General features: G+C 43.4%; 2 protein-coding genes across 4 annotated transcripts in view; one reads left to right on the forward strand and one right to left on the reverse strand.

Moving 5' to 3' along the window:
• Positions 1 to 5,359: 5,359 nt before the first annotated feature.
• On the forward strand, positions 5,360 to 9,963 carry bdh1 (3-hydroxybutyrate dehydrogenase, type 1). The gene is made up of 5 exons (XM_062521396.1): positions 5,360 to 5,591; positions 5,911 to 6,021; positions 6,206 to 6,341; positions 7,316 to 7,468; positions 8,223 to 9,963. Exons 1-5 carry the CDS (start codon positions 5,379 to 5,381, stop codon positions 8,687 to 8,689), a joined length of 1,080 nt encoding a protein of 359 aa, XP_062377380.1. The 5' UTR covers positions 5,360 to 5,378; the 3' UTR covers positions 8,690 to 9,963.
• A 4,000-nt stretch (positions 9,964 to 13,963) lies between these two features.
• The window catches only part of nck1b (NCK adaptor protein 1b), a 30,002-nt gene continuing 19,002 nt past the window's right edge, over positions 13,964 to 24,963 (reverse strand). For all 3 annotated transcript variants that reach the window (XM_062521455.1, XM_062521456.1, XM_062521457.1), the window contains 2 exons: positions 14,861 to 15,609; positions 13,964 to 14,742 (listed from right to left, as the gene is read on the reverse strand). In XM_062521455.1, the coding sequence (XP_062377439.1) occupies positions 14,542 to 14,742; positions 14,861 to 15,609 (950 nt within the window). In that variant the 3' untranslated portion in view covers positions 13,964 to 14,541. The remainder of the gene's footprint in view (positions 14,743 to 14,860; positions 15,610 to 24,963) is intronic.

The raw sequence follows: 24,963 nt of genomic DNA on the forward strand, positions 1-24,963 counted from the left end.
CGAATGCGATTGGTTGAAGTCTGCCCTGTTTTTACCCTTATTCCGAAGAACTGGGCATTCCTTCTTCCAATGACCATACTCCAGACAATAGTGACACTTATTTTCAAAGTCAGTTTTACTGCGATTTGAATTTTCTTGTCTAGGCCCAGACTGACCACTATAGTTATTATTCGAGCGAGTGAATCGCTGTTCACCCCGCATGTAATTTACAGGCCTGTGTGGAACATACTCATTACTTTTCCCACTACCTTTATGGGTTAAATTATATTCGTCTGCGAGCACGGCCGCCTTCTCTGCAGTTTTAACATCACGCTCATTAATGAAAGTTGCAAGCCGTTCCGGGACAATTCGTTTAAACTGCTCCAAGACTATTAAATCGCATAATTTCTCATAAGTGTCAACTTCTACGGAGGAACACCAGCGATTGAAAAAACCAACGAGGTCTCTGGCCACCTCGGAGTAAGTTTGTCGATCGTTTTTTCGCCAGTTTCTAAATCTCTGCCTATAGAACTCCGGGACTTGTTCGTACGCCCTCAACACCGCGTCTTTCACAGCTCCATAATTTTTGCGATCAGTCATAGACAAAGCAACATACGCATCTTGGGCTCGGCCCGGTAAAACAGTTTGGAGTAACAAAGTGCGCTCCCCGTCACTCCACCCCCGTTCATCCGCGATGCCCTCAAAAAGCGAGAAGAAAATGTCGGGATCCCGGTCACTAAATTTTGGTAAAAACCTGATCATCTCAGAGAGTTTTCTATCTGTGCCAGTCCCACCAGAATTACCGTCACCCTGCATTTTCCCCTCCCTGATCAACTGAAACCGCTCTCTTTGAATTTCAATTTCTCTTTCCTCCTGCTTGTCACGAAGTTTCAACTTATCATATTCAAACTGACGTTCTTTCTGCCTGTCCAAACGCTGTTTCTCCAATTCAAGTTCCTTACTTTTGCGCTCCGCCTCCTTTTGCTCGCGCTCGGCTACCTTTTCTAAGCGATTAAATTCTAACTCTTTCTCCCGCTCAGCTGCTTTTAATTTTAACATTTCCATTTGTTGCTCAAAGCTAAAGGCAGAAGGAGGTGACCCTTCCTCTGGTCCACTGGGTGTAGAGGCCGCTGTAGGAACTGTCGGAGCTGGGTTTAAGTCTACTTCTATAATGGACAGATTTACCAATTTTGATTTGACTTGGTCTCTTAATTCTTGTTTTTTAAGCCCACTTGCCAAACTTTCTTCGAATCCGTAATGCTCAGCCACTCTGCGCAACTCAGCCTTTGTGAACCCATCTAAATAATTCTCGGATGGACACGAAAAAAATTCTTCCATTTTGCCAATATTATTTTTTGCCTGGTTGAACTAAAACATGCGCTTCTTTGACAATGCTCGCCAAACCAATGGCTCAGACTTAACAGCGTGCAAACCGTAGCTAATTAGACACAGGTGTACAACCACCCCAATTGACCCACAAGACTAGAGCCGCCCCGTATCTAACTGAAAACCACTGCCCTGACTATTTCTAAAGCCTAGTCTTCAGTGTGTCCTCATGCAATTGAGTTAGTTAACCCCAGCGCGTTCGACACACCAAAAACAATAAACCAGAAAAAAATAACACCCAGCGGTAAGCGCTCTTGCCTTGCACGGGGTTTCACGTTCGCTCAGGTAGGTTCTAACCTACCAACCCACCCAATTAACCATTACACCTGCACCACATTAGTACAGCACTGTCAGTCTCCCCTGCAGCGGAATGTAACTTAAAGCTGCAAGTAGCCCCAAATGCTCCTCCTCCACGGCAAATCAAACAAACAATACTTCAATTAATTTAACCGTAACAAAATCTCATCTACAGTAAATGATACATTAACCAAAATACTAACTTACCAATCAATGATTCAAACAATTTCAGCGTAGGTCTCCCCAAATTTCCAACCAACTGCACAGGTGACTACACCCGTCAGCGAATTGAACTTTAGCGTGGAAAAAAAAATTACTTTACCAAATTCGGGAAAAAATCCCGGAGAGTCCCCATATGTGACATGCTGGCTCTAGGCATGAAACATGAACGGGGAGACCACGCAGAGATTCCAAAGAATAAGTGAATTTATTAAGTAAATATAATTAACAAAGGCTAGATGATAAGGATATAAAGTGATGTGTAGTGTAAGTCAGTATAATGGAAGTAACCAAAGGTGTCATGCAAGAATCAGTCTAGGGGTTCTAACAACTAAATCCAAACGCCGGGAGGAGGAAGCAGAGAGTGACTGTTGGGAGATGCAGGCCTTTTATGCTCCTGCCGATCAGGTGCACCTAATCACCATCACCTGCTCAGGATAGATCGAGGGAACAGAGAGGGAGAGAGCATAGACAAGCCACACAACAGGGCGGGGCCTAAAACCCACCAGTATTCGTCACATCAGTCAAGCTCAAAAAGAGGATTTCCCTGTAGAATACAAGTTACTTGAAAGTGGCAGGGATGTCCCTCCTCAAAGTCGCCTGGCTGAACTGGCCCCAGAATATGATCCGGCTACAGGACTGATCAGAGTGGGTGGCCGACTCCGTCGGAGTGAGGATCTTGAGCTTGATGTTATCCATCCAATTGTCTTAGACCCTAGGAATCATCTTACCTCTCTAATCATCTCTGAAATTGATTCTTCCTTGCATCACCCTGGGCCACAAAGAGTGTTTGCCCAACTTCGGCGGAAATACTGGGTCTTGCGTGGCCGGCAAGCTGTCAAGAAGGTTCAGCAAACATGTGTAGATTGTAAGAAATGGAAGAGCTCTCCCTCTCTTCCTCGTATGGCTGACTTACCTGTCTCCAAACTTCGTCTCCATAAGCCTCCCTTTTGGTCAACTGGAATGGACTGTTTTGGCCCCTTCACCATCAAGATTGGCCGAAGGCATGAGAAGAGATGGGGCATTCTTTTCAAATGTCAGACTACCCGATGTCTTCACCTTGAGCTCCTGTCTAGCCTTGATACTGACCGCTTTCTCTTGGCTCTTCGACGGTTTATAGCCCGGAGAGGACGTCCTCTCGAGCTCATATCCGACCAGGGCACAAACTTTCGAGGTGGCGAAAGGGAGCTCAGAGAAGCCTACGCTCAACTTGCCCCTACGCTTCAAGAGAAACTGGCACAGCAGCAAATCAGGTTTCTATTCAATCCACCACATGCCCCTCACTTTGGAGGAACCTGGGAACGTGAGGTGAGGTCCATTAAATCTGCTCTGCGTGTCACTTTAGGAACTCAGGTTGTAACAGAGGAAGTTCTTCATACTGTACTTGTTGAAGTTGAAGAAATAATGAACTCAAAACCCCTTGGCTATGTGTCATCGAACGTCTCAGATATTGACCCGATAACACCAAATGTTCTCCTGATGGGGCGGCGAGACGCATCTCTTCCTCAAGTGATGTATGCTGATTCTGAGCTCTTGACCCATAGGAAGTGGAGACACAGTCAGATCCTTGCTGACAGGTTTTGGGTTAGCTTCATTAAGGATTATCTCCCAAACCTTCAGTCCCGTCAGAAGTGGAAGAAGGATGGTCCCGCCGTCTCATCTTCTGCTGTTGTCATGGTGATGGACCCCCAGCTCCCTCGTAGTTCCTGGCCTATAGGGACGGTCACCAAGGTCCTGCCTGGTTCTGATGGCCGCATTCGAGTGGCTGAGGTCACCATAGATGGCAAACTATTCACTCGTCCTGTCAGCCGTCTGATCGTTCTTCCTGCCTTTCCTGCTGATCCTACTGTATGATTGGGATTTTTTGTTTCCGACAAATATGTCATCATATTTGGGGGCGGCTGTTCAAAATCCCAGTCAAACTCCTGCTATTCTATTGGGAGACACGCCCACTTCCTGAAGCTTCCCTCACCTGATGATAATTGTCAATCAGCCTCACTAGTGTGTGTGTGTCTCTTTGTGCTGACTGCTTGCTCCTCGGCCTGCCGCATGTGTTTGCTGCGTCTATGACTTTGTAAGTTTATTTAATCTTTTTGCACTGATATTAATTTGATAAACTTAAATGCTTCATTTGGTTAAAGATTTCCTTTGTGGTTATGTGAGTGTATTATTATTTATTATTATTATGATTTGTATCAGTAAAGCTTGCTTTGTTTGATTGTAGATACCAGCAATTACAGCAATTGTAACCCACACTGGAGAAAAACAACAGAGAAAGAAGCCAATGGCAAATAAATGCAATTGAGAAATAATTCTTGGATTCATTCCTGTGTTCTAAACGACACACCATTCTGGTAGCAGTCATCCGTAACCAGCCAAACTCCACATATTTTACACTAAGTCAACCTAAAGTACTTGGCCTATGACCTGTTGTGTCCAAAAGAATAACTATGTTGGAAAAATCTTCCCCCACTAACAACTGTCGGACAACTGGAAGCAGCCCAGGACTGAGAAATGCTGGCTGATAATAGCCTAGGCCAATGTCTTATGGTCCAATCAGAAATAGCCATTATCCCTTGAGAGCAGGAAGTACTGTACTCTGTTTCAACTCTGTGCACTGTCTAAGCTACATTATTGAGCTGACAGTAGGCTAGGCTAATGTACCTTGAGGCGAATGCTGAGAGATGAGAGGGAGAGGCTGAGTTGGCAGCTGAGACCATCCAGGCCCATCCAGTTGCTTGTTCAGGCTTGTCCACTAGCCTGCCGAAAGAGTTGGAATTCATGGTCAAGTCCAGATAAATTGCCATATTGATGTCATAACACAAAATGTGTTTTTGGTCTACTTCAATGGTCTAAATTAAACTGACTTAAAATTACTGTAGTAGGCTAATTATGAGTCAATAGCACACTGTTGCCTGATGTAGGCCTGATGATGCTTGATTTCCTGGATTTGTTTTTATTTTTATTATATTTTGCTTTGAAGAAATCAAATGTAGGCTAAAGGTCACAAGGTCTGTTTGGCAAACACCACACAATGCCATGAAGCTAACATGAGCCTACAGGAACTATTTTGTTTCGCATGATTGGCACAGTGAATATGCCTAAAGGTGTTTGGGTTAAGACTTAACAGCAATCTGTAGTTGGCTAGACTTCAGAGAGGCTACTGCTCTGTACCTTTTTGCACGAATGTGTGCATGTTGGCCAAAATGCTGAGAAACTGCTAGGATATGCGTTGTTGGTCGGCAAATTATAAAGTTTTTCGAATGTATTTCCTGATCTTAGAAATGTATGCCTATAAAACAACGGAGAAATAGTTATTTCAATTATTTAATGTTAACCTTAGGCCAGGCCTTATTTAACTTATTTTGTCCTGGGACATTCAGGGAAAGACGGACCTGTAGCCTACACGCGCGCCTCTGGGAGCGCAACAGGACTGATGACGTTTACTTCCCTGATCCAGCCTCTCTATAATTTTGTCAACAGTGGAACTTCTCAAGATGGCTCCGCTACCTTACGTGCGAGTCGCGCTCCTGGTGGGCTTTTCTGTATTTCTAACCCTTGTGTTGGGTTTTGGTCTGCCAGCAGCACTCGGTTTTTTAGCGGGGTGCTGTGGTTATCCCGACGCTAGCGTGACCGAATGTGTTGTCGCACTGTATTTAGTATTCGTTGTGTATGTGGCAATGCCTCGATTACCAAGGGGCACGGTTAAGGTAAGGTGGTTGGTTTGGTGGATTGAATGAGTTAGTAGCCATTCACCTGAATACGCTAGATCACTGCTAAAATGTCCTACAGAATGAATGCATGCAGGTAAAGCTACTGCTATGTAGGCTACCCCTCGCAAACCTTTTACACTGTAGTAACCATCTATTTCGCAATACGGATAGAACACTGATCACACGTACTATTTGATGTTACAGCATATTGACGATGCATTAGTCAAATTGTAGATTAATAGGCCACGGGGAATGCTCTCTTTGAGCACAGCCGTTAGTTGAGCAACATTTCATAATGTCTTCTCTCCTTCCTCAGATTGAGGGCAAAGCTGTTTTCATCACTGGCTGTGACAGTGGATTTGGTCATGCGCTGGCGAAATACCTTCACCAAAAAGGGTTTATTGTGTTTGCGGGTTGTTTGTTTAAGGTAAGCATGCAACTGTCAGAAGTCTGCTGCCCTAGGCCTAAACTGTGCTCAATATAGCCTTATTACCACACACAAGTGTATGACTACATTTCTACTACTTGTCCTTATAGCCTGTCTCTATGTTGTATTTTATTCACATAATATGTCATGTGTGAAAGGTCTCTCCTTTGGCTTGGCTCTGCAGGAGAAGGATGGTGCCAAGCAGCTGCAGGAGATGCACTCTGAGCGAATGAAAGTCCTACAGCTGGATGTGTGCAGTGATGAACAGGTGGCTGAGGCTGCAGCGTTTGTGAAGGCAAATCTAGAGGATTCAGGCAAAGGTAGGCCACACTCCGGCTACATAAGGTACCTCTCATGTAAAGTTTATACGTCCTCCCTCGCTCCTCGGGCCTCGATCCTCACTGATCTACATAAAGAATGATGGGATGGCAACAACGATAGTCTATCCCTTCGTCTGTCTTTCTTGATCAGTGAGGATCGAGGCCCGAGGAGCGAGGGAGGACGTATAAACTTTACATGAGAGGCACCCATTGTGTTGGTAGGGTAGGTGGGGTAGGAATCTATTCCATACATTGGCTGAAGGTGTCCAGGTGTAGCCTGGCCCCCGTCTGACTACGTACTTCCGCTCATTTACATTTCTATGGTGTCCAGGCTAGTCCAGGTGAGGCTTTTACAAATGACTGCCGCCTCGGAGCAGGAGAATAGCTCATGCAGATTCGTTCTATTGTTACTTTTGACATCTCTACAGAATGCATAGCTTTACTGTAGATAAGCATCATAGTGTAGGCAAGATTTAGGCTGGATGAACCCTGCCTCACCTGCCGGCGAATTTGGATTTCGCCCGGTAGCTCAGGCTTGAAACCTGCACATCTACCCCCCCCTGCTTCCTGTCCACAACCTTTGGGTCCAATCACAAACTAGCTTATCCAAAAGATGCACCCAGATTGTTGGTCTTATTGGTTGAGGGACTATCCAAGCGCACAGTCATTTGAACTATGCCCATTGTGCAGTAGAAATAAAGCGCCGACTCCCCAAACTAATGTTCAATCTTAAAAGATTGAGTTTAGTATGGTGATGGCCAGACTAGGCTAGATTTGCTCCAGCCAAAGAAGTCACATGCTCCAGCGGTTTAAACTACCTTGCTGCTCAGTAGGTTCCCATTCTCTTCTATGCATGTTCTCAATTCAAACGATTCAAGGAATTCAGTTAAAACACTCCTCACCTGGCAGTTTGCAGTCGAAGATGGCTGGACTGGATATCAATGTGTCATCATCCTCATTTCTGTTCGGAGCAGGTTTGTGGGCCCTGGTTAACAATGCTGGCGTTTCCACCTTCGGCGAGGTGGAGTTCACTTCCATGGAGACATACAAACAGGTGTCAGAAGTCAATCTTTGGGGTACCATCAGGATCACCAAGGCCCTACTGCCACTCATCCGCAGGACTAAAGGTGAGGAAGGCTTGCTAGATAGAAGCTGTGGTAATAGTTACTATTAAGTATCCTCTTGTCATTTACAGTTGTTCCACTACTACTTCCTACATTCCATATAAATAAAGTCCTTGTACTCCCAGTACTCGGAAAAATGTCAGATCAGCAAGGTTTTTTATGGTGATGAGGGTAAATAGGCAGTTCTTTGAAGAGGGATTTGTCTCAACAGTTATTTTAATTCTCCAGTGTCCATAATCCATGTATGTATGTATGTATGTATGTATGTATAAACATTATTGTAGAAATACTTTGTATTGATTGATAAATAAAAAAACTGACATTTTCATTTTGAAGCCTGCTTTCATTACAGCATTGTTTCAAACAAGCCTAGAACTTTTGAACTGTACAGTACATCCCCATTTTTGGCTTTGTCAATCTTTCACCACTATACAAAAGAATGCTGAGGGAGTTTGGTTGAAGAAATGGACTTTGGCCAATTCTTCTTGTACCAGCACTGGGTATTAACGTTAACTCATTTACTTGCATAGGCAGCTTTGCTTTAAAATGTCAACACAATCTCTCTCACTGGATTAGAGCATTGATTTTCTAGTTCATATTTAATGTTGGACATTTAAAGGTTTTCTTTTTTTTTTTTTTTTTTAATCAGAGAGCTTCCTAGGATCTGGCCACCAAAATGGCACAACTATGCAACATTCGATCTGTTTATATGAGCAAGAAAAGTGAAAAGCAAAGTGAAAATGTCTGTTCTTCCCAGGGCGTGTGGTCAACTTGGCCAGCATGTATGGCCGGATGGGTAATGCGCTGCGCTCACCCTACTGCATCTCCAAGTACGGCGTGGAAGCCTTCACCGACTGCCTGCGCTACGAGATGAAGCCCTGGGGTGTCAAAGTGTCGCTCGTAGAACCGGGGAACTTTGTGGCAGCCACCGGCATACTGTCACGGGACCTGGTCGCTGCCACTGCAGAGAAACTGTGGCGGGAGGCGCCCCCTGTGGTCCAGGAGGACTACGGCAAGTCCCACTTTGAGCAGCACATGGCGCTGATGCGCTCCTACTGTGGCAGCGGGCAGAGGGACGTGGCGCCCGTGCTCGAGGACATCGCCGACGCCATCGTGTCCCAGCGGCCGTTCACACGCTACAACCCCATGGAGCCCCACTGGTGGATCCGGATGCAGGTCATGACCCACCTGCCTGCAGCCATCTCTGACCGACTGTATTTCTGAGGAGAGTTCAGGAACTCGCACCCAGTTACCCCAAAACATCTCATTACTAGTCAGTCACTGTTTTGTATCATGTTATAGGAATACTGCAAAAGATCAATCAGTTTAGTGTTTATGTCTTAACAGGGAGGCTACAATGGACACTTAACTGAAGCGTTCCGTTCTGCTGCTACTGTAATCAATAGAGCTGGCTCCACCAGACGTAATTGCAGTGTATACGTTCGAAACAATGACACCAGTCTTCTAAAACTATGTTCTATGCTACATCAACGGAGCGTTTCAGTTATTATACCAGTGTATCCCAGGTGTTCCTGATCACTGCTATTCCATATGGCCAGTCATTCCTATCTGCCTTATATAAAAATGTGAATTATGAATGGAGAAATACTGAATGACATTTCTGAGAAAAAAATGTATTTTTTGAGTGCCCACAAGAGTATTGGATATGCAGGGTGTCAGTAACGACATGCCTATTTCAGTGGAAATGTGTAAATCATGTTGATGACATTTCTCTGCTAGAACTATTCTTTTTGGTGGTGCCATCAAAATTGCACCACTCTTTTTGGATTTTTCTACCAGAATTGTTGTTTGAGGGTGATTTTGTTTTTACTGTTTGTACTTGTTGAGTTGATGAGTTATATTTTTCATTCATTAGCAGAATTAAATTAGATCATGTTGATGAAATCTGACTATGTAATATTGTTTTAACATGTTACCATAAAATATTTTTATTGAGATATATAGCTAGAGATGGATTTATGTAATCAAGTCATTAATAACCCAAAGGCAGCTGTCTAAAGTAGAAGAGCACATTGTGCTAGTGGGGCTCTAGTCCCAGCCAGTGGAGACCAGCACTGTGATCGCCACCACATTGCCTGCAGGGGTCCCTTTGGCTGTTAAATAGGAAACCCCTATAGTCACGTCCATCTCTGGTTGAGTATAAAAAACAACTTAAGAAAGACATCACATGGTGCATTGTGAAGCACAAACAGGGCTTTTATGTATATATTTGGCTGTATTATGTGCTCAACCACATATGATAAAACATATTTTTGGATTACAGGAAATCAAGTAAAGTCTTTAAATGTATTTTTAAATGTATTTTAAAATGTAACAGCTTAATGAGTTAAATGATGAGTTGCTGATCATCACCAACTTACTGTATTTTTCTGATTAGTTCTTTTGGCAACCACTTGGGGGCACAATTGTTACATACTTGTAAGCATAAAATAGACAATAAAATACAGTCAGCAGGAGAAGAAGTCTGAGCTAAATGAGTAATCTTTGAGGATGTTTTTTTTTTGTAAATGGTGTTACCGTTAACATTTATGTTTTTGGTTGGCTATGCCTGCCGTTTATATGTCCTTCATTACATCATAGGCATGACCCCCGTGTGAATCCTGACTGCATTTTGAAATGATATAATGTTGAGTTACAGCGAGACCCTTAGTCCAGGTGACAATTTGTCGTAATTGCGAGCAAAAAAAGTGACTTACAGGTATCACATAATTGTTAAATCTGAGTGGTGCTCTGTGAGAAATGTTAACTCTGGGAAGGTGGAGTCCATCAATTAGAGACTCAAATATTGTGTATAAATGGAGCTTGCTATTAATCTGAACAAGACCATTGGATTATGTATTATGCTATCACTAATACAGGCTATATTAGCTAATACCAATGTATGTTGTATGATCACTGAGGTGAACCACTGAATGAGAGTCTATGATTAACTTTGAATCCACCCTCTGGTATGGATTCTCTAAAACTAGGCTATCTAATCTAAATCACAGTCCGAGGTTATAAATAACACGGGTGCTTGAATTTATAATTTCATGGGGTGTAGGAGTTATAATTGAAAAAAAAGCAAACAGAAAGGGTAATCTGAAGGACATCCTTGTTTGGCACTTACTACACAGCTGTTACGATTAAGCTGCAGTTACATGCATGCCGCTGAACGAACACACACACACACACACACACACACACACACAGAGAGAGAGATACAAGTTATCAGTCGCACAGCCTGCATCATAAATCAATCAGTGCCAAGACTCAACAGTAAAATGAGCCTCAGGACGGAAGTTTTCCCACTACGCGTTGCTTCCCATTTGAATCCAGCACGGAGACATAGCTCATCACGCACATGCAAAGCAGCGGCCCGGATGGAGAGGAGGTGGAGAAGGAGCGCTGCTGCTGCAGGTGAAAGCTGGGATCACACAACCACACACACACACACACACACACACACACACACACAGGAAGGCCGGATGGAGCGGCGATGGAGATGGAGCGCTGCTGCTGCAGGTGAAAGCGGGGATCAGAAGAGTGCCACCATGGAGGACTGTCCATGAGTATAATCACGTTAAATAATCACACTCCTGTTGCTACCTCCGCCAAGGACGTTACGTCTTCATCAGGGTTTGTTTGTCTGTCTGTCTGTTTGTTTGTTTGTTTGTGTTTGTTCGCAAGAAAACTCAAAAAGTTATTATGGATGGATTTCGATGACATTTTCAGGAAAGGTCTGAAATGACCCAAGGAAGAAACTATTACATTTTGGGAGTGATCTGTGTCACCGCCTGGATCCAGGAGGCGGTTACCTTTTCGCTTGGCGGAGGTTTGCACTCTCGGAGTGTTTCTAGTTTGTTGAATGTAATTATTTGACAGCTTTCAGTTTTCAAATTCTGTATTCATTAATGCATGATGATGAGTACATCAATGCATCATGTCCTTCTGTGGTGTGTGTGTGTGTGTGTGTGTGTGTTAGGGTGTTGGAGCATGAGAGGAGAAGGCCTACTCAAACACCAACTGTTCCAAGTAATAGCACTGGCTAACCTGGCCAATCTGGTCAATCGTAAACTCTAAGCACATCTGGCAGCAGCAGCCCCAATGATTTGCGATGATAAAATGTAGACAGTTCAGTCACCTCCAGAGATGGTACTACACTAGAGTCGCTTGTTGAATGAGATAAGATTTCTTTCCTCCACAAGGATGCAAAAACACGCACATTCTCGGCACAACCCTCTCTCCGCTGTGCTGATTAATACTCCAGACTAGTATGTACTCCCCAGACATACGTTCTAGATCTGGCTGCTTTTGTTTTTTTTCTGGTGTCATATTTTTCCATTAGTCTCTCTGAATTTCCCTCCTTTCCTCAGCCAAACAGTCCACCTCTGCACAGCTGGAAAACTCATCAGAGAGAGAGAGAGAGAGAGAGAGAGAAAGAGAGAGAGAGAGACACACACAGAACGGGAGGAGTGAAACCCCTTTCTCTCCAGAGAGTAGACTCTGCATAGCATCACACATCTCGTGCTCATGCACATCTTAGGACCCCATCCAGTGAAGCGGGGTGACCTCAATTCTGCCTGCATCAATTTCCCTGCATAAACATCCTTGTGAGTCCAGTTTTACATATCCTATGCTAGCATCTCATCCTAGTGACTGCACTTCTCTCTCCACATCCTGTGGATTTTTTTTTTTTTTTTTTTATCAGTGCAGTGGAATAACAGGAAACGGTGACTGCGACACAATTAAGGGTCAAAGTGCACCTTCTCCACTGTTGCAGCAGTAAGAGCAGAAAGTTACACAATAACAGCACAGCACCCCTGTCAAAATTCCTCACCAAATTCAGAGAAACTTCGCAAATGCAACAACATCTAATCCAGAGAAATGATCTCAGTAGAGGGCCATTTTCTCCAGGATCCATTATACAGACACCAAAGACAAACAGCCATCATCTAAACCAGAGAATCCCTTCTTTCCATTTCATCAGTCACTGGCTCCTTCCCATATTACCATATGATTTAGATAATAACAGCATTTTTCTTTTTCAAACTCCCATTATAATCATGTCCATTGTCCTTCCATTTACAGTGAGGAGAAAATGTATTTGATACCATGCTAAAGTTGCCTAAAAAGAGGAATATAAAATCGTCATTTGACAATTGATCTTAATGTCTTAATTCAAAAATTGAGTAAAAATAAAACCGCTAAGTACGCCAATTTTCTTTGTGATGGAAGAATGTTTCGTAAATAAATAAATGTTCTTCCTAAATGCTAGGGGGAAGTAAGTATTTGACCCCCAATGTAACCCTATGGGAATTCAACACATAGGGTTAACATAGGGGCGGGCAGATTTTTATTTTTTAAGGCCAGCTATTTTATGGATTCAGGATATTATGCATCCTGATAAAGTTCCCTTGGCCGTTGGAATTAAGATAGCCCCACATCATTACATACCCTTTACCATAGCTAGAGATTGGCATGGTGCTTTTTCCAGTAGGCCTATTAGCCTGTTTGATGCTCATTGAGCTCAATGCAAATCAAACAGGCTAATAGGCCTACTGGAAAAAGCACCATGCCAATCTCTAGCTATGGTGAAGGGTATGTGATGATGTGGGGCTATTTTAATTTCAAAGGCCAAGGGAAATTTATCGGGATGCATAATATCCTAGATCCATGAAATAGCTGGCCTTTAAAAATAAAAATCTGCCTGCCCCTATGTTAACCCTATGTGTTAAATTCCCATAGGGTTACATAGGGGGTCAAATACTTCCTTCCCCTAGCATTTAAGGAAAACATTTATCTATTTACGATACATTCTTCAATCACAAAGAAAATTGGTGTCCTTGGCGGTTTGATTTGTACTAATTTTTTGAGTTAAGGCATTAAGATCAATTGTCAAATGATGATTTTATATTCCTGTTTTAGCAGGGTATCAAATACATGTGCTCCTCACTGTATGTGTCCACTCACACAACTTAAAAAGTACTGGTCTGATTTATGTGAAACTTTCAGACAAGGTACACCAAGGTTACCATATCATTCCTCCTACATGATGGCCTTCGTGAACCCAGACAAACGTGATAGCAAATTAGCAAATTCAAATTTGCTAACAGGTTAATCTGCGTTCAGCCAGGCTACCTACACCATGATCCAGATTAGAGTTTGGGTACATAAATTCTTTTCCACGTTCTTTACGGACCAAATACAGGGACAGAGTTCTGCAGTCACCTCACTGCTCTTGTTAACATCGTTTTAATTCATAGCAACAAATCTCTTTTGGTGGGACTATCATTTTCAGAAACTGTAAGACAACTAAAACACATTTAGTTTCTTACCAAAACAATCCTTAATTCTCTTACTGGTCATCAAGCATCATGGATAAGCTGCCTTTGGCTTGACCTCTGACTTTGGTAATAATAATAATAATAATATCCAAAAGGTTCTATGGTTTCACAAAGCAGCATCTTGTATTTGGGAAAGTAAATAATTTGGTCACTCATTCAATTTTTGATTTTATTTCGTTTGCACTATTAGCAAAAGTTTAGCTTCTCCACAAACATTATGTTGCAGATGGTGAGTCTGAAATTATTTCCAAAATGTTCGCAGCTTGGCAGAATGACAGGAAAAGTACATAAATTCTTAAGCAACTCGTGTAACACGACTTCTCAGTTTCTTTCAAAACTCCCAATGATTGTTTGCCATGTTGAAAAGATCCCATGTTAGTCCTGGGAAGAATGAAAGCATCACATTTTAAAAGAAAATGAAAAAAAAAGAATATATATTAACAAAATTAACTGAATGTAGATCTAGTATATGTTGACATACGTTGAAATACGTTGTGTCCTATGACCTAAACATGATTTAATACATTTTTATGTGTCCATGTCCTTAAGAACGAGTCATAGTCCAACTTCTCTCTCCCGTTTAATCTCTCTTCTCATTCTTCTCTCATCTCATCTCACTCCATCTTCACTTGGAATGTTCATTATTTCCCACAAGTCTCTTTTGGATGTAGTCTCTTCTGTTTTGTCAGTTTTTTTTTTTAGGCCGATGTTTTTACATTTCTAGAGTGATCAAGAAGCTGCAAGGGCTTTGACCAGGTAGAGTTTGTCCCCCTGTTCACTGGTGAAGATTGGCGCTTTTTTGTAGTGCTCCACCAGCTCCTCCATGGAGTTGAACTTGCGCTGGCCGATGCAGTAGAGGGTGTCCTTCAGCTGCACTTTAAAATGCTTGTTTTTGGCCTGGGCCTTTAAGGAGATGGAGAAGTCGTTGGGCTGCACACAGGAAGTAAAAAGAAGCCAAAATTAGATTCACGACACCTTTTAACTGTGTCACAATGCAGAGCGCACGTAAAACAATAGTTTAAGACGCCATTCTTTGGGCTGTACTCACCGATGATTCACTATCTCGGATTAGGAAGTCTCCCTCCGTGCCACGCTCGTTGAGGGCCACTTCCGCTTGGTGCCGCGTCACCTTACCGTAGTACCACAGCTTGCCGGCGAAGCGTCCGCTCGTCGAGGGCTGGACGTAGTCGCAGTCGGGCGTGGGAGGGCCCACACTGGGCGCCTCCGCCAGCACCGTCACGTAGTTCTTGGGCACCAGGCCGACCTGGCCGTCCCCCTTGCGGCACTTCCACCACTCGGGGTCGTTCTCGGGCTTCTCCACGACCTCCATCAGCTCGCCCTTCTCGAAGCGCAGCTCCTCCTCGTTGGTGGAGCTGAAGGGGTAGAGGGCCTGCACCGTGTGCAGGACGCCGCGGCCGCCGTTGCCGTTGGACGCGTAGCCGCCGGTGGAGGCGCCGTGCACGGCGGCGGCCAGCTTCTCCGGTAGCGACGAGGCGGGCTCGCCCGACCCCAGCGTGGCGGTGCCGTCCATGTCCTCCGTCACGTAGTTGGAGGGGAACCAGCCGGAGTGGCCCGCGTAGCTGCCGCGCCACCAGCCGTCGCTGCACTTCTCCATGACGATGACCCGCGTGCCCTTGACCAGCGACAGCTCGTCCTCGCGCTCCGCCGCGTAGCTGAACTTGACGAGCGCCGGCAGGTTCAGGTCGTACAGCCGCTCGCCGTTGTCGGCGTACTGGTCGGCGTCCGCGTTGGAGGCCGTGTCCCTCATGCCGGCTTTCCGCTTCACCTTCCCGATCCCTGCAGGCACAGGGAACAACAGGGAAGAGTCTCAGTCCAGATGTGCAGAAACAATGACCCCACATGCCCTAGTTTTTCAGGGGACTGTGCGTGTGTGTGCGTGTGTGTGTCTGTGTGTCTGTGTGTCTGTGTGTCTGTGTGTCTGTGTGTCTGTGTGTCTGTGTGTCTGTGTGTCTGTGTGTCTGTGTGTCTGTGTGTCTGTGTGTCTGTGTGTCTGTGTGTCTGTGTGTGTGTGTGTGTGTGTGTGTGTGTGTGTGTGTGTGTGTGTGTCTGTGTCTGTGTGTGTGTCTGTGTCTGTGTCTGTGTCTGTGTCTGTGTCTGTGTGTGTGTCTGTGTGTGTGTGTGTGTATATGTGTGTGTGTGTGTAACCTGTGTGTGTGGGTGGAGCAAAAAGATTTACAGTAAACACCCAGACAATACAGTTAAGAGCTCAGGTCAAATAACCTTACGATTGACTGGCAAAAAGGATCTGAAAACAATCTCTTCCCAACAAAACATCTCTTCCCAACACTTAACCCAGCTCCAAGACCATTAGTTAATAAAGGTGTACTATGGTATACAATATGTTGCTATTGGTTTGTAAGCAGAGGAGATGATAAGGTGTTCTTATGGACAGGCTTTAGTGGGGTACAGTAAGAGAGTGAATGTGTGCTAGCAGGTCCACACAGCTCATGACTGCACACAGTGTGATCCTCCTCCTGCTCCACACACACACTTCAGCTTGGCTCAAGCCCATCTGGGTCACACACCGACGGGAAGTGCAACAAGCTTCTACTGGAAACAGCCGCCATCAGAAGACAAAAGCCACCACAACACAAAAAAAAATGCACCTTTGCTTTGGAAAGTAATAGCTGCCAATAATAAAACTGAAGAAGAAGAGAGGGGGGGGAATACCAGACTTTTGAAGTGCAACTTGGAAGTGTTGTTTTAGGGTATTCACTGGATGAAGCCCCTGAGAAAAAGATTCTGTGGTTTGGGACAGGCACAAACAGGCTGCTTGTGAGGAGGCATGACTTGTCCAAACACATGCTTTGGCACAGTGGAGCTCATCTAGCATGCACTGCACACATATACAGTACACGCGTACCTAGCGGTCTCACTCTACCCAATGTCTGTGAGGCATTCCAGTCATCCTAACATTGGCACCCGGGGCCACCGCTGTCATGGTGACGTACGTTATACTAACTGCACACACACATATACACACAAAAAAAAACACAGACGCTCACACACTGACATGGAAAGAAGGGGCCTGTGATAAGATCGGTAGTGTGGGGGATCTGCACTGGAGAGGGGTAAAACAGCAGTTAACACCTGTCAGTCCCACACTGCACGGCTGGCAGAAACTAAAAAATGCTGGCTTAGAGAAGGGGCCTCCTCCCACACACACACCAGGCTGGCTGCAAACTGCTGAGGTTCTGAGAAGAACAACGAGCTACCGCAGAACAGAACTAATCCACATATCAATGTTCTTACAGAAAACAGCCTTGTGGAAATCCAGAGCAAGTTTTGCAGCAGTCTAGTTCATAACGACACGACACGACTCACTAACCTACTCATGGCATCCTCATACTACAGTATAGGCTAGAGGCTACATATTCTGCTACGCTTTTGAGAGCAGCAGCACAAACCCAGCGATCTGCAATGACTAGGACTGGTGACATCATCCCAGCTGCCGTCATCCTCCGCAGGGGGAAGGAGAAGGCGAAGTCAACAGGGATGGGTCTTCTGGCACTCTCCAGGATTCCACCCTGCTGCACTACATCACCGTCAGGGCCCACAGCGGCGGGCTCAGCCCAGCCCGGCCCGGCCGCACGGATTACTACGGCAGGAAAAAAAACCCTGACCCACGTCTGGCCTCCTTGCCATGTTGCTGGGTTTGGCAGGCAGCTGGGGTGGGGAGTAATGGTGTTACAGCAAAGGAATGTCCACTTGGCAGCCAGCGCGTGCACTCAAAAGCCCCCAACAATATCAGAGCGTGATCACTCCTCTACATCAAAACAAACCAAGCAGACAACCTAAAGCATAAAACGTGCACGAGGCACTACAAACAGACGACTCGTAGATGTGGCTCTAGGTTATTAAGACAGCTGAGAAACTGTGATTAGCTGCTGTGTGATTATGTTGGGAATTACTCCTTTCCCTTGTGCACCACTGCAAGGGAGGAATGAAAAGACCTTTAAAGAGAAACTATGCAGGTTTGGCGATTTCTTTTTGGCGTGTTCTCGTTTTACGCTTGCAGGTTTCTCTGCAAAGCTTCCCCTACAGCTTCAGCGTGTATATTGTACAACACTCCTCAATAGGTCAGTCTGCCTTTTCATGAGCATGATCGCGGGGCTGGGACACTTTCTGTTTGTCAGTGCACCGGCCCTCCGGCCCAAAGTTGCAAAGGTGTTTTTTTTTCTGCAAGCAGACGCTAGGTAGAAGCGAAACGGCCACCATTCAACCCGAAAAAAGACATATAACCATTCCAATGACTCCGTTCAGTTAAGGTGAATTAAAGGAATAGTTTGGAATTTTGGACATAGGACCTCATTTCCAACTTAGTCAGGGTGATATAGGTCGGTGGAGACCATTTTCAGTGAATTTCTGCCCTTCCTTAAAGGGATAGTTCGGGTTTTAAGACACGAAGTTATATGGGTTCCCCGTCAGCAACGTTGTGCATCAGCACTGACTTACCCCGCAACAGCGTCCTGTGAGCCGAGATCCAGCCGGTTTTTGATGGTGAAGAAAGTAGTCCGGCAAGTTTCTGGGGTCACGAAAGTAAAGCGTTTTTCTTCTCAAAACCATATGCGTTCAAAAGAGTGATATATTTGCACCACAAAAACGTTGTCCAGGAAAAATTCAAACCTCGTTATCACTTACTTATTTTTCGCGATTCCTATCACTGCGCGCTACTGACAGCTGGACAACGTTTTTGTGGTGCAAATATATCACTCTGTTGAACGCATATGGTTTTGAGAAGAAAAACACTTTACTTTCGTGACCCCAGAAACCTGCTGAAGAAAATAGTCCGGCATCAAAAACGATCAAAAACCGGCTGGATCTCGGCTCACAGGACGCTGTCGGGGGGTAAGTCAGTGCTGATGCACAACGTTGCTGACAGGGAACCCATATAACTTCGTGTCTTAAAACCCGAACTATCCCTTTAAGTTGCAGCATTCATCTGGTGCTAATCTGGTTCCGAGATAACGCAAGTCAACGGTAACATCCATTCTGCCACTGAAAACAGTTTTAATCCACTCCACAGAACATCCGAAACAAATAAATTATATCGTCAGACTATCGATGCACATGTCTGTGTTGATAGAACAATGTTAGAAATAAAACTTAACCTTGCATCGCATTGTAATAGCCTATACTTTGTTCCCTGGCTGTAGCGGATTGATATTGAGAAACTTGTCCCTCAAAATGTAATAAATCATTGAGTTGCAAGGTTAGTTTTATTTCTAAAATTGTTCTACCAACACAGACATGTACATCGATAGTCTGACGTTTTAATTTACTTGTCTCGGGTGTGCTGTGGAGTGAGTAAGACTGTTTTGGATGTTACCATTGAAATGCGTTGAACCAGCTTAGCAAAGGGGAACGCTGCAACTTAAGGAAGGGGTTAAACGCGATAAAAACTGTCTCCACCGACCTATATCACCTCGGCAAAGTTGGAAATGAGGTCCTATGTCCAAAATTCCGAACTATTCCTTTAAGCTTAAAAAAGAAAAACCTGCACAGTTCCCCCTTTAAGGTCAGTTTTGGCCATTACTTTTCTTTAGATGCAAATGCAGATCTACAAAGACAGGCTTGTGACAGGGAAAAAAAATCCTTAGTGTTAAAGCAGCTATCCACTGAAGGTTTCAACTGTTATACTGCCAATTTCACTTCAATAAGCACAAAACTCCAGCACTGTCCCTGCAGGTTTCTGATAAAGCTTTGCTCCTTATCAAGCTTTCCATCAAGCAAGAGAATTTACTTAAGAGAAGTTCCTGCTGTGTTGAAATGCCTGTTTTGCATTACAAACACGGGCAATCTGTGACTGATATATTTGCCTCTATGTTTCCTTTTTGATGGCCGATTGAAGGCACGGAGAGATTTGCAAGGGGCATCAGTCTCACACAAACAGCCATATCATATCTTAAACTCACGTATACCTTTTAAGTAGGTCAGGTGCAGAATCACTGAACACAAACGCGGTTGGTGAGTGTATGTCTACGTGTCTGCCCAGAAGATATATTTGAAAGAGCATTTGACAGGATAAGTGGAGGGTATATGTCTACTCACAAACTATGCTGTAGGAGTAACTACACACTAACAAACTAAAACATACTAAAAGACAGGTATGAAGTAAAAGCAGACATGAGAAATCAGATGAGTCATGAAATGATGTGTCATGGCTTGCAGTTGCAACACAGGGAGGAGAGACGAATAGGGAGCCTTCTCAGCAGGCATGGCTTCATCAAGGTCCTCTCAAAGCATGCTCAACTTAGCCCTGCCTTTAGTACCATGTGTGTCACCTTCTGCAATATACTCTTTTTCAACACGTTTTCTACTTCTTTTTTCTTTGCACACTTCTTACTTGTTACGTAGCTTTATACTATACCAAGGGAGAGATAGTAGAGCGAGAATCTTGAAGGTTTGCTCTGTTTCTTGTAAGCAATTACACCACTGTTATTTGTAAGTCTGTAAATGAGAACTTACTGAGTGCACACAAGTACTCATTCCGATACCCCAATACTCTCGCTCACACACACTGTATCTGCATGTATGTATGTGTGTGTGTGAGAGTGTGTGTGAGAGAGAGAGAGAGAGAGAGAGAGAGAGAGAGAGAGAGAGCGAGAGGAAGAGAGAGAAAGAGAGAGAGAGAGATAAAACCTAGGACATGTTACAAAATTCCATATTATTTTTTATATTTTTATATTTTGATTCTCTATGTTTCTCTGCAGTATGCTCTATGCTTTTGCAACGCTATTTCATTTGAAATGGTCATGCTACAGTATGTAGTAGCATATTGACTTAAACTGAATTGACTTGATATTCACTAATATGCACATACATACAGATGTGTGTGCAAGGGAATATTTCTGTATTTTATCTTTTCCCTTTCTTTTGCTTTTTCATGTCATGATACAAATGCATCACCTAAAGATCCCTAGTGGTCCTTATGGCCAGAATTTCTTCAAGCTATTCGGAAATGAGTGTAGCAGAGGAAATGATATCTTAACATTAATTTGGACAGATGGAGAGAGCAGAGAGAAACAGACTTAATTTAACAGAGTCTTAACTTATAGAGCCATATATATATATATATATATATATATATATATATATATATATATATATATATGTATATATGTCTATGTATAGAGCCCTCTCCTCATACTGGCTCCTCACCGTCGGGTCCCTGTTGACCTCTCTAAAGAAAGACTCTCTCCAGAAGACTTCCATCACCTGTCCATCATCGTCTTTATCTGACCCCTTCTGTATGATATCAAGCCACTTCTTTCAATTTCTTTTGACAGCATTCTTCAAGCAGGAGGCTGAGATGCCTCACATGACGAGAATGCTTAAGCTAGGTTAAACCTCCACGTTATACATTGAGTAGTCAACGATAGTTTAGACAGCTGATTGTTGACATATGTTTAGGTCAGATTCAGGGTGACTTGCAATACCTAGATAGAGTGGAGTCACTGACAAATAAGGCTTTTAAAAATGGACAGAATTGTTTTTTTTGGTTTTTTAAAAGTTGGAAGACTGTGTTCAAATAAGTCTTGATGTCTGCAACATGCACAGGGGTATTAATACTTTACTTAGACTGTAATTGCAATTTCACCTCCCAAAGAATGTCAGGCGGCACAACCAAACGTTTCTAAAATAAATAAATCAATCAATAATAATCATAAATCATAATAATAACAACAATAAGTGTTGTTTTTGTAAGTATAACAGAGTGTCTACAGTGCTTAAGACATTATTATTTTGTAGTTGGCCTTGGTATTAAAAAAGTAACTTATGGATACTTTATTATGTACTTTATCTATTCGCATAAAATATGAATAAATACTTCACAAATTAAAAAAGTATATTGTTTAATAGAATAATTAGGTACAACACGTTTCAACCATTTGTTCACTTGAATCTACTATGTCTGGGTTTAAATTAGTATTTTACGTGGTTGCACCACCTGATGATGCACATAACCATTGCAAATTTACCAGAATGTTAAGCCCAGAAGTTAGAACAGAAACAAGATGTCTAAAGTTTCAAGCTAGCTTCATGAGCGAAAGGGAATCTCAGAAAAAAGTTCCAATACACCCCACCATTAAAGTCTCTTGTCAACTCTTAGTCTGATCATTTTCACAAACACTAAGCTTCACTATTCTTACAACACACAACATACACAGGCACACTCCCAGTAGGCTTTTAAACCAGACAGCTATACTCGTCTACCATCAAACAGACTTCAGGACAGGTCACCATACCATAGATATGAAGGTGAACACTTTCAGGCCTCCTGCTTTAACCTGGTGTGATTAGCATATGAAATCTTTGGTTCAATGGGGTTAATTGCCCTTGTTGTTCGCAGTTCAGTTGTTCAGTTTTAAAACGGTTTTAAAAAAAAAACCTCACATCTACACATGTGTAGGCCTTATTTGCCAAGAACGCTTACACAAACAAGAAATTTGGATTTGATTTTGGCTGTTCCGAGACAGGGACGAGGGTCTGCAGTGGCCCCAAGTGCTCTTGTTTGGTTAGAGATGGGATTTGTAAAGCAAAGTGGGAGCCAAGTGCAGGGCTGGAGTCCTCTCCTCAGGCACTCAGGGAACCTTCTGCAGAATTCCAGCGCTCCTGACACATTTACAACCACTGGAGCCACTTCAAAAAGGGCCACTATCACTTCCTCTTATGCAACGCTCTCTGGCTCACAGGCCCTGAACTCTGGCCCTTAAATCAGACAAAGACAAAAAAGACGGGAAATGGCAGGGCAGAAGCAAGCAACAAAGAGGGACATTTGCAAAAGAAATATCAATATATGTTCCAAAAAAACGTCTATTACAAATGTTACCCATCGAGGAGAACAAAAGAGCACACGCCACGGGATTGGTTGTAAGGGAGACGTACTGTACCAATGAAAGAAACCGGGGTGACGAACAAATGACACAAGGAGAAGGACAGACGTACACAGCATGGGTTGGCTGCTCTATCCAAAAGCCCCAGCTTCCTGCCTTGGGGTGGGAGAAAAAAGCTGTCTCAAATTAAACTACTTCCGCTAACTCCGGAGGGCGAAAATAAAACACAGCAGAAGGGACAGAGGAAGAGAGACAGAGAGGCAAAAAGACAGAGAGGGAGAGACCAACATTCCCAATTTACACATCACTGTGCTTTGATAACTCTTGGGTCAACACTTTTGGAACATCTTTTCACTTTAAAGCTTTCTGCTCAGTCTTTATCCATCTCTCTAGATTACTCAATTACAATTTCCAAATTACAATTACAATTCTCTACATGATTCAGTTACAATTCAAACAGTAATGATTTGTTTACTAAACCATCCTAGATGCATCAAACTGTTGTCCTTAATGCTTTTTTAAACAGTAGGTTATTAAAGCTACTGTGTGTTTTCATTCAGTGACGCAACAACAACACAGTTAGATCAACAAGTGTTTAAAATATGATCAAAGTAATATGTAAAAGTACCTGGCTAGCATTACACCTGAGCACAATATCTCATATGTCAAGCCAAGGATATACTGAGATCTTACTGAAAAATTGGTTCAATACGATTTTGACTATTTCCTCATATTTGTTTGTATTCAAGTCCAAAGAAATCGCCTTCCTCTCGTCCCAGTCCAAGTCTAATTTATGTTCTAGGCCTATTTGAGATGCTCTTTCCCCCCTCACTACACTGACCTTTATTTGTCTGAAATAGCCAGCTCTTGAGAAAACTTGGCTGACTTAACAGCCTGTAAAATGTGTTTGTGATTGTGATCAAATCAAGGCCTACTAGCACAACATGACGACTTTTGCTTTGCTAGTGTCTCGCCTGTAACAGGACTGATTTCTTAGATTACTATTGACAATATTTTACTTCTTATTCCTGTCAGGGTATTGCCTGACAACGAAAATATGATAATGATCACAGCACTAATATATAGCGATTCCGGTTTGTTTACATTCAAGTGTACTTGGCTAGTGTTAAGAGCTTAAAGGAATGTGCATCCCCCACACACAATGTGGCACTGCCAGTGACATCTACTTTTCTTTCTTCATCATTACAATTGCATGGCACTTTTAACACTTATTTAAACTTCCTACATCAAAAGTAGATTCTTAGGCATTAGAGTGTTGATGTATTAATACCACAATGGAGACCTCGAGCCCTATAGGAGCAGCCAGCATAACTCAATGGGGATGGTGATTAGACAATAATGTCCAGCGTAGTAGACTTTTTTTTTTTTAAAGGGTGTCTGCACAGCGGTGAAGGATTCATCTCTCTGTGGAAGCTCCTCCACACTGAAAACGTTCGTCTGATAACCAGCCAAGCACTCGTCAATCTTAGCACACACTTTAAAAAAATGACACAATGCCTGCAGTGTTCAACAGGGAAAAGTAGTGTTCTCCTGCCGGGCTGCCGGCTGCTGGAGGAACCATGGGGACTTGCCTGTGTTCCAGACTTTACAGATCACCAAGAAAAGACAAAAAAAAACTTCAACTTCTTCAAAGACAACTACTTTGTTAAAATAACCTGGAGTATTTTAGTCACAACTAAAATACATTCCTAATGTTGCAATTTAGTGAGGACAGGCGTATTAGCAGCAGCTTGTGACTGAAATGAACCATTTCCATGGTCATGCTGGCTCACTGAGGGGGAAAAAAAGCATTTTGGTCTTGAGGAAATTACACTTTTCTATATGCACAGTGTGTGGAGAAAGGTTTTCACACAGAATTGGATTGTTATGCATATTCTGTGTTTGAGAGTGTGTATTAGTGCGTAGATGAGTGCGTAAGAGTGTGTGAGTGTGAGTGTGAGTGTAAGTGTGTGTGTGTGTGTGTGTGTGTGTGTGTGTGTGAGAGAGCGCGAGAGAGAGAGAGAGAGACTGTGCAATTACAGGCTTCGACAGCAAGCTCTCAGAAGTGCTACCCGCCCTGTTTTTGCAGACACCCCGAGCAGACGCTTTACAAAGCTGCGAGGACAGTTTTTTTCTTTTTTTTTTTCTATTCCACAGCCAACTTCCTCACAATCCATTAAATCCTGAATTCTCAATTCTCTATTACAGGTTGTGAACATTGGAAAACAAACACTTTGTTAACACAGAGAAAAGCTCTCAAAACCACTTCAGGAAATGTCCACCCAGCCCTGAT

Source organism: Sardina pilchardus, chromosome 19 (assembly GCF_963854185.1).
Source record: "Sardina pilchardus chromosome 19, fSarPil1.1, whole genome shotgun sequence".
Taxonomy (NCBI): domain Eukaryota; kingdom Metazoa; phylum Chordata; class Actinopteri; order Clupeiformes; family Clupeidae; genus Sardina; species Sardina pilchardus.

Bases quoted from the DNA above. Each gene is read 5' to 3' on its own strand.
- bdh1 (XM_062521396.1), top strand. From the start codon at position 5,379: ATGGCTCCGCTACCTTACGTGCGAGTCGCGCTCCTGGTGGGCTTTTCT. The intron at 6,342-7,315 runs GTAGGCCACACT...TGTTCGGAGCAG, and splicing joins TCTAGAGGATTCAGGCAAAG to GTTTGTGGGCCCTGGTTAAC. The intron at 7,469-8,222 runs GTGAGGAAGGCT...TGTTCTTCCCAG, and splicing joins ACTCATCCGCAGGACTAAAG to GGCGTGTGGTCAACTTGGCC.